The sequence below is a fragment of the Benincasa hispida genome, chromosome 8, assembly GCF_009727055.1.
Source record: "Benincasa hispida cultivar B227 chromosome 8, ASM972705v1, whole genome shotgun sequence".
Taxonomy (NCBI): domain Eukaryota; kingdom Viridiplantae; phylum Streptophyta; class Magnoliopsida; order Cucurbitales; family Cucurbitaceae; genus Benincasa; species Benincasa hispida.
In genome coordinates this window covers 42,310,721-42,320,981 of record NC_052356.1, presented here as the reverse complement: position 1 = coordinate 42,320,981, position 10,261 = coordinate 42,310,721, and the positions used below count along the sequence as shown (strand labels likewise).

At 32.7% G+C, this 10,261-nt stretch overlaps 1 protein-coding gene across 1 annotated transcript; it reads left to right on the top strand.

Moving 5' to 3' along the window:
• Positions 1-3,671: 3,671 nt before the first annotated feature.
• LOC120083419 (hydroxyproline O-galactosyltransferase GALT6) lies at positions 3,672-7,165 on the top strand. Its single transcript, XM_039039177.1, has 7 exons — positions 3,672-5,033; positions 5,390-5,622; positions 5,705-5,995; positions 6,090-6,218; positions 6,308-6,481; positions 6,571-6,678; positions 6,772-7,165. The coding sequence occupies exons 1-7, from the start codon at positions 4,184-4,186 to the stop codon at positions 6,979-6,981; spliced, it is 1,995 nt and encodes a 664-aa protein (XP_038895105.1). The 5' UTR covers positions 3,672-4,183; the 3' UTR covers positions 6,982-7,165.
• The last annotated feature ends 3,096 nt before the right edge of the window (positions 7,166-10,261 follow it).

The following is a 10,261-nucleotide window of genomic DNA, read 5'->3' as shown; positions in this document are numbered from 1 at the left end:
TTCTATTAGACACTGATAGACTTCCATCAGTCTTTATCAATAATAGACTTATATCACTAAAAGACACTGATAGACTTTTATTAGTGTCTATCTATGATAGACATTGACCTAAAAGCAACATAACTCAAATTTAGCATCCAACTTCATGGGTAAAACAATTTTAACACCAAAGCTTAATGGGTGTTCAAGAACCAAACAAAATTATCTTACAACGCCCAAAATCTTACACCTAATGACCAAAAGTTCAGCGAACTCTAATGCTGGCAGTGACGAGGATTGAGTTGCACGAGTATAAGAGTTAGAGGAAGAAAGAGAGTGAATCGAGTAGAGAGAAAAATCGGCTCATCGACGACGACGTACAACCAGATTTGCGATGTAGACCAAAACGACGGTGAATTGACGGTGGTTGCTGGACATTAGAGTGTGTGGGTTAGAGAAAGTGACTGAGATCGGACCCAAGAAGAAGAAGAAAGTGTGTGGGTTAGAGAGAGAGATCGAGATCTGACGAAGAAGACGAAGAGGGGGAAGATGATTAAATGTTTATTTTGTGTAAATAGTTTTCCTTGTTTTTCTACTTTTAAACCCTTTAATTAATAATAGTTTATATTCAATCCAATATTTTAATATTTATTTGGTACTACAAATCCTTGTTTATAATTATAGTATCAAATACATTATCAACTTTTTAAATTAAGATATAAATTTTAAATATGTTGTCTTTTCTTAAATAAATAAATAGGTTATCAAACACATCGGTGAAATAATGTTGATTTTTTTTTCTTTGATTTTTTTTTTAAAGACAAAAACTAAATATAGTGTTGAGCGAAATAATTCACCAAACTATCATTAATTTTTTTTTAATTAAGTTACAAAATAGAATGATTCGATTATGTGCAAGAAATTAAATATCTAAACCATATTATACAAATCTTATGCCCACGTCTTTAAAATTTCCATTTATACATTTAGTTGGATTCATAATTCATATAATAGGAAAAATATGGGAGCCATCGCAAATTAATGAATTTTATTTTTAGTTAGTTTACGGGCCAGGTTTTTTTTATTTTTTATTGTTTTTTTAATCCCACCTCTAATACTTAAAAAGGATTTAAAAAAATTGAAAATATTTACACAAATAGTAAAATTTAATTATAGTTGTGATAGACATTGTTATTAATGTGTATCAGAGATAAACACGGATAGAAGTCTATCAACGTCTATCAGTAATAGAAACTGATACAAGTACTAGTCTATCATTGATAGACGCTGATAGAAGTCTATGAGACTGATAGAAATTAACCATTGATAGAAATAGATGGAAGTATATCATTGTTAGAGACTCATAGAAGTCTATTAGTATCTATCATGGATATAAATGAATTGAAGTCTAACATTGATACTATTAACGATAGAAACTGATACAAATCTATCATTGATAGAGGTTAATAAAAGTCTATTAGTGTCTATCAATAATTTTTGGTTATTTCTGTAAATAGTTTTAACATTTTTTTTATATGTGGAAATTTCTCTTTCTAAAAACTTAATAAAAAGTAGGATAAATATTTTCTCATCTCTAAATTTTGGGTATGGATTTCATTTGGTACATATATTTTAGAATGCTATAATTTTCCTCTAAATTTTAAATTTTATTTTAATTATGATCCTTAATTTTCAAAGTATATTTTTTTTCACTATAAACATTTTCGATTCTTAATATTGTTAATGTCAATTAATTAATTTAAAATAATTAATATTGATTAGTTTCCACTCATTTTTCTGAATTATTAAAAGTAATTATAAAAACTCACTTAATAATTATTTTAAACTAGTTAATCGAAAATTACTATCGAACCCTGAATAGAAAATTTGATAACATAGAATCAAAATATTGAAACTTAAGAATCAAAGGTAAAAATATTATATCAAAATTTAAGGCTAAAATGTAAACTTTTGAAATTTAGGGACGAAATGAAAATTATCTATAAAAAAATATTTTTCTTTTCGTTCTAAAAAGTATTTTATATTTAAACAGAAAAAGAAAAGCATTTTCTCTAAAAAAAACGCAATTGCAATATTTTTCAGAATAAAACAAGAAAAAGCATAGAGAATAAAGAAATGGCCTTATGGCTCTCCACAAAAGAAGAAAAGCCTGCAAAAGAATATTCTCATTTATTATTATTATTATTATTATTATTTTGAGAAAGAACTTTATTATTATTTATCATTAATTCATTGTATAGTTTATAGCTATTTTTCTAATTAGTATTAATTTATAACAACAACACAATCATTTGATATTCTTGCACTCTTTTGAATTTGCCTTGTTTGGTTTGCTGGCAAATGACAACCACATCCAACAAAACAACACCTTATTGGTTTTTCCAACCATGTTTCCAAACAACCCTTTTCTACTCACTTTTTTTTTTAATATATATATATATGTGTGTGTATTAATAGCCTTAACCATTAGATTTTTCTGATATTAGTAATGTTAAATTGCTTTACTCAATATTTTTCTTGTCATTATCTATTTGGGATTTTCCCTATTCATTCTAACTTGTGCAATTATATTAGTTCAAAGAGTTTCTTTCTTATCTAAATTAATGATTGAGTGATCTTGTTGTAGTGCCTTCACCCACCCTCATAAAATAATAGTAAAGCCTATCGATTTATGGAGTAATTGTTTGAAATATACCTTCTTTTATTATCCACTTTAATGATATTGATTTCAAATTATTTTTAAGTGTTAATTTTGTAGCATCATTTAAACTAGTTAAAAACATCTACCTCGACTAAGAAGTTAGAGCTTCAAATTTTCTTAATTTCTCATGTTGCAATTATGCCTAAAATTTATTGAATGGAAGGGAATGGGTAACTGGAATTAAGATGAGCCTTCCTTGCTTATCCCGAGCTATATTGGTTTTTTAGATATGAATAAGATATCATCTACAGTAAATCAAAATCTCTATCCTGTTTAATGACCATAAAAGTGATTGTCTATGATTCTTGGCCACCATAGAAGCATAGCTAAAGCTAACGAGGTGCATACCTTAGTTGTCTTATAACTCGAAGAAGAAGTTTTTAAGTACCAATTGGAGGAGTATGTAGAATGTTGTCCTCAAAATGGAACTAAAAAAAATATTCAAACTTTAATTTATTTTTCAATTTTTTAGTTAAAAAGTTAAATGGTAGGATATCAAACTATCAACTTTTGAGATGATAATTAAGTGTCTTATCTACTTAGTTATGTTCAGAATGACTTAACTGTTTTAAAAAAAAAATTGACTCAATCTTAAAATTATAAATTTCCCATGTTTGACACATTGGTATATAAGACTATTAACTAAATATGTCTTAGATTAGATTAACTAAAACCCTTTTTAGCTTCAAAATTGAGAGTCAAACCTATTCAAATTGGCAAGTGAATCAGAAGAACATCACATATTTATGAAATTAAACCAATAATTTAAACAAGAAGAGGAGGTTGATCTAACTTTTGGGTTTAATTCAATGAAACTAAAAAAGAATACTCAACTATACAATTGACTTAATAACTATGAATCTAATTCACCAAATGGCATAAAAAAAAGCAAAAGGGGGCTTGGAAGGCAACAAAAACAAAAGAAAATCGAGGAAATTGAGAGCGACGAGGATGAGCCGTTGTGTAACGTTTCCCTTGGAAACACTGTAATGGACAGCTGACTGTGACCAAGTCCGCCCCTCTCATTGGAAGATTCGATCTATTTTCTGTTTCCGTTGGAAAGTCATTGCCTTTCAAAAGTTTGTATCACAATAAAGAAAACCCATTATTCTATTCTATACCCCTCTTCAAATTCTCTGTTTCCTGGAAAGTCTTTTGGTTCGTTTGAGTTCTTTTTCTTCCCCTTTTTCTTCTTTTCATTTTTAAGCCCCCTTTTGAGAATTGGGTCTCTTTCGATTGCAGAATCAAGAGTAGTATCTGTTTTGAAATTGTGTAATTGATCATCTGGGGTTTCTTATACCCAGAAAAGAAAGAAGAAGAAGAAGAAGAAGAAGAAGAAGAAGAAGAAGAAGAAGAATTAACGACTGGAGGGTTTTGATTATCTACTCATTTTGAAGTCTTCTTTTAGGGAAGATTCTTCTTCTTTCCTTTTTGGGAGTTGGGGGTGGGGCTTCTTTGTAAATCCTCGCCTTCATAGTAGAGATGAAGAGAGTCAAATTGGAGAAAGTCGATATGATCATTTCTCTTACTAGACAGAGATCGATTCAAATACTTTTGTTCATTGGGGTTCTGTATCTTCTTCTGGTTTCTTTAGAAATTCCTCTTGTTTTCGGAGTTGGGTCCGGCGTTGTTTCTCAAGACTCGTTGTCTCGGCCTTCTCCGCTTGAGAGCGAGGAAGATTTGGAAGAAAGAGAAGCCCCATCTCGCCCTTTGGAAAATATCTCGAGAAATTCTTTACAGCCGACTTCTAGTCGACTGAATCAGTTCAATAAAATCACCTCCGGTTTGGCCTTGGAAACGGAGGCTTTTGAATCGAGGAGTGATGATGCGGTTTCTGAGTTTTATAGGTCTGCAAAAACTGCTTCTGAGGTTGGGAAGAAATTCTGGGATGAGCTTGAATCTGGAAAGAATCAACATATGGGGAAGAAGAAGGCTGAAAAAGGATCAAACTCCTCTTGCGCACATTCGATTTCCTTATCTGGGAGTGATTTTTTGGCTCATGGTGGAGTTATGATGCTGCCCTGTGGACTCACATTGGGATCGCATATAACCCTTGTGGGTAAGCCAAGAGTGGCACAACCAGCGTACGATCCTCAGATAACTATGGTGAGAAATGTTGAAGAATCGGTTATGGTTTCGCAGTTCATAATGGAGTTGCAGGGCTTGAACACTGTGGAGGATGAAGACCCTCCTAGGATTTTGCATTTCAATCCAAGGTTGAAGGGGGATTGGAGCGGGAGGCCAGTGATTGAACTGAACACATGTTACAGGATGCAGTGGGGTTCAGCGCTTCGTTGCGAAGGCTGGAAGTCCAAGGCCAACGAAGATACAGGTAAATGACTATGTTGAATTCAAAGAAGTATAGTGAATTTTGGCATCTTTATATTTTTATAGCTGGCCAGAGTTTTGGATTTTATTGACTTCATATAAGTGGTAGACATTGTTATTTTGCAGGAGTTTGATCTTTTGGTAATTTTATCTATCTCGGAATGACGATGGATTTTGATCTTTTGGCCACATTTTCATCTTTTGTTTACTTTTAGTCTGTATATCTCAACAGTGTATTGAAATATTCTGCTTCGTTGAGAATGAGAGCATTACGAACATCATTCTTAGAGAACGCCGAATCGTTATTTAGTTATCTATGATGGCTGCAGTAATTTTGAGTAATTCTTAAGATTTCTACAGTTGATGGCCAGGTGAAGTGTGAAAAGTGGATAAGAGATGACGAGGGGCACTCGGAGCAGTCAAAGGCGACATGGTGGTTGAACCGACTCATTGGTCGAACAAAAAGAATGGATATAGACTGGCCTTATCCTTTTGCTGAAGACAAGCTCTTTGTTCTAACACTTAGTGCAGGATTTGAAGGTTACCATGTGAATGTTGATGGGAAACATGTTATTTCTTTCCCTTATCGCACTGTGAGTATATACTTTAGAAATAATAGATGCCTTCGTCAAAAGCTTTTCTTTCCTTCTCTAATGGTTGATTTTTACACCATAGGGATTTGCTCTCGAAGATGCCACTGGATTATCTGTCATTGGGGACATTGATGTCCAGTCCGTGTTGGCTGCTTCTTTGCCAAGATCACATCCTAGTTTTGCTCCTCAGCAGCACCTCGAGATGTCGAGAATATGGCAAGCACCACCTCTTCCTGATGGTGAGGTAGATCTTTTCATCGGTATCCTTTCTGCTGGCAACCATTTCGCTGAACGGATGGCAGTAAGGAAGTCATGGATGCGGCATAAACTTATAAAGTCGTCAAAGATTGTAGCTCGATTTTTTGTAGCACTTGTAAGTGACAAGAACAACAATTCTTTTTCATTCAAGTCCAGGTTAATCTTCATTGTTATGTTGATATAACGATTCTGAGTTCATACTTATGCAGCATGCAAGAAAGGAAGTAAATGTTGAGTTGAAGAAAGAAGCTGAGTTTTTTGGGGATATAGTCATAGTGCCTTACATGGATAACTATGACCTCGTGGTTTTGAAAACTGTGGCCATCTGTGAATACGGGGTGAGTTTCTGAGCTAGTATGATGCTGCTGAAATTTTGATTGATATACCAAGACAGGTTGTCTTACCTTGAGTTCTATCTCTTTCATAGGTTCATGCTGTGTCTGCAAAATATATTATGAAATGTGACGACGATACGTTTGTAAAAGTGGATTCGATTATGAATGAAATTAAGAAAGTAGCTGGCATGGGGAGTGTGTACATTGGGAACATAAATTACTACCATAAGCCCCTGCGCTACGGAAAATGGGCTGTCACGTATGAGGTAAGTCTCGTATATCTCGACTTTGCATATCCAGTAATGTGAATGTGCACCATAAGTCCCTTCTCTAATGTTGGGTGGTTTTCATTCAGGAATGGCCAGAAGAAGATTATCCGCCTTATGCGAATGGACCGGGGTATATCGTGTCATCCGACATTGCTCATTTCGTAATATCCAACTTCAAGAGACGTAAATTAAGGGTACGTTCGCTTTAAACAAGTTCGAATTCAACTAATTTTGCATAAAACTTGAAGGAAAAACTAAAAGAAAGAAAGCTATTGTGTTTATGACAGTTATTTAAGATGGAAGATGTGAGTATGGGGATGTGGGTGGAGCAATTCAACAGCTCAAAAGCAGTGAAATATGTGCACAGTTTCAAATATTGTCAGTTTGGATGCATAGAAGAATATTACACGGCCCATTATCAATCTCCAAGACAGATGATTTGCCTTTGGAACAAATTACAAAGGCAAGTAAAGCCCGAGTGTTGTAATATGAGATGATGAACTTGAGAAGCTTAACTGCAGTCAGTCAGTCAGTCAATGCCCATTTTTTGACTTGCCTGAACATGATGAATCTCTTGCCTTGTATATTATCTCAAGCCTTGGTTTCAGGCAATTTTTAGTTTCTGTAGAAAGAAAAAGGAAATATCACCCTCCAAATATCAATTCATTATTTCTTGGGCTCTCTCTTGTGCTTATTTGGTTTTTGCTTCTTGGGCTATTTTGGGGGCTGGTGGTGGCAAGTTTTTAGTTCATGGGCCTTGGAATTGTGGATCACAAGGCCCATTTGACTATGAGTTTTATACCTTCTTTTTCTTTTGGGAAAGGGGGCCAATGAGAACTTGGAATACTGTTTTTTTTTTGGGGAATTCAACACTAATAGCCTATTTGAATAGGTCCAATTACACATATAACCTAACTCTACCATTTATTTTATGAATAGCCCAGTGAGGCTGAAAATTTTCATAAAAATCATGCCAAAATGTCAAAAAGAAAATATGGAGAAACACATATGGAAATGACATATTAATGGTGGATATATTAAAAAAAATTGTTTACTTTCAAATCAAACTCAAAAAGGAAAATAAAACCTTTTCCATCTGTGAGAACATTGAATAACTTGAAACTGGCGAGGGTTTGCCGTCGCCGGTTGCTGAATGGAAAGGTTTGAGGGTTTAAGAAACTGAAAACTTCAATCGATAATCTCAAGCTTGTTCAAACAATTGGACCAAATAATATATCGGACATTCAAATTACCTTACGTGAAATAATGTAATTTTAAAAAAATTATGGCGGACACAACATAATATATATTGAAAAATTCAAAATCAAGTAAGATATACCATGTAAATATAGGAAATATATGTTTATTAACTATATGAAGGATTATGTTGATGAATATATCAAACAATATATCATAGTATCTATGCAATATATAACGATACAACTAGCGACATCTAAATTATATATAGTGAAATAATGTTTTATTTGAATATAGCATATAAAACAAAGTATATAAAATGTGACGGTATCATTTCAACCATCTTAACATTTTCCTAAATTTAAGGGATATATACTATATTAATTAAATAATAAAATAAAAATCATTACATGAAAAACCCACCATTAATTGCAAGACATTATGTAATTAATGCTTATAAAAGAAATAAATTAATAAAAGAATAAATATTAAAGGAGTCTTTTTAAATATAAAAAAATATTTAAAAATATTTACACTTTATGATAAATATTTAAAATCGGTTAGACTTTATATTGATAAAAAGAATATTATAAAAGCTACAAAAGTTTAATAAGAGAGAGAATGTGTCATAAGATTAAATACGAAAAAATTTCAAATATTTTTAAATATTTTTTTATATTTAAAAAGACCCCTTAATATTGATTGTGAAGTAGATTAAATCTCTATAGTTTTTATTTTATTTTATTTTTTTTAAGTACAATAGAGGTAGGGAGATTCGAATCACAGATCTTTTGGCCACTAACGCATTTATAGCCAGTTGAACAATATTTGATTTGATTGAATACTATTTTTTTAACAAGTTGGAAAATGGGATGATAAACTCATGGCTTATAATGTTGATATTGACAGAAATATTAAGGGAGCGTTTGATGCGTGATAAAAGTAGAGAGTTGAGTTAAGTTGAGTTGATAATTATTATCTGTAAAGTTAAATTGTATGTGTTTGTTGTGCAGAATCGAGTTGAGTTGGTAATTGTTGTCTGTGTTTGATGTGTAAAGTTAAGTTCGGAAGTTTTTGTAAATGAGATTGGTTCCTTTTATTTTATTTTATTATTATTTTTTTATTTTGCTTTGCTTTGCTATTGTTGATTAATTTTCAACTATACATTTATTTTCTCAAATCTTTTAGGATATAAACTGGACAACCTCAATTTTTTTATATCTTAATTTTAAAAACATAACAAATTATTTTCAATGAATTCTTTTAAAAAACTGTAATAATTACAATTCTCTTCAATCTGTAAAATGTACCACCAAAATACATGTCATGTTGCTCAATTACTAATGAATTGATATATTGTATGTATGTACATTGAATCTTGCTAACTGAACATTATTATTTCACATATTGTACACATGAACTTGAATAACTGGATAACTTAACAGTTTATGTTTATATAATATGGATCATATATTTGGAATTGAAGTCATACATAGAATAATTACCTTCTATTTCATATGATGGTGAGAATGTGATAGTGTAGTACAGTAATATTCTTCTGAACATCAAAAAAATAATATCAACCGACCGAACATGTGACCGTTTAAAAAAAATAATATCAACCGACATCGAAGATCTCCCTGTCCGCCTGAACGCATTTAAACTTCTCGTTCCATCCAAACCCTAATTGATTTAACATCTTCGTTAATGTCAAATATTGTTTCTTCAAACTTCTAATCTTGCATTCGATGGTATTCTGGTTTAGGCCACACTTGGGAAACTTCTCCTCCATTATTCACTCCAAGTGTTGTAGATATCCCGGTCGGAAGGTCTTATTGTCGGACTTACAACGAGACTCCACCAAAGAAATTAGGGCATTCATCAACCCATTATCATCGGCTTTTGTCCATGTGTGTTTCGATCTTTTTCCATCGCCTTCCATTCTAATTAATGCATTTATTGAAGGAACTCTAAACGAAGAGCATCCATGAGCGCGTTCGGATCTTTCCGATTTCACCGTGACCGAAATACAACACATACATTCTAACATACAATTATGCAAATTCACATTAATTAAAGGCATGCTTCGAATTGTAAAAATGCGAAGGGAAAGGGTTCTCATACCAGTTGAAGACCCTCTTCAAGTGATGAGCTCTGATGCAGTGGAAGACCTCTATGTGATCTCTATCGCCCAACAAGCAAGTCGTCTGCAGCAGCACGATCTATCATGAACAAGCGAACAATAGCGGGGACGACACCACCAAAATGGAGCCATTGATATTCTCGGAGTGAGAATCCAAAGTGTGGTCTTTGGTGAGTTTGGTAGAGGTTGAAGAAAGAACTAAATCGCGTAGACGATAAGCAAGTGGAGAGGAAGAGGAAGCTATCGTATAGCTAAGTGCTTATTGTTTAAGAAGCTACACGATCGTGTAGGTTTTATTAAGTGATCGTTTAGTAAATAGTAGACGATTGTTTAGAAGGCACACTATGCAATTGTTTAGTAAAGCTAAGCGATCGTTTAGGAACTAGTGTGCGATCGTTTAGGCGTAAGGTGTCGATCGTTTAGGCACTGAGCGACTA

Coding starts and splice junctions, on each gene's coding strand:
- LOC120083419 (XM_039039177.1), top strand. CDS start 4,184: ATGAAGAGAGTCAAATTGGAGAAAGTCGATATGATCATTTCTCTTACT. Junction 5,996..6,089: donor CTCGATTTTTTGTAGCACTT/GTAAGTGACAAG, acceptor ATACTTATGCAG/CATGCAAGAAAGGAAGTAAA. Junction 6,482..6,570: donor AATGGGCTGTCACGTATGAG/GTAAGTCTCGTA, acceptor GTTTTCATTCAG/GAATGGCCAGAAGAAGATTA.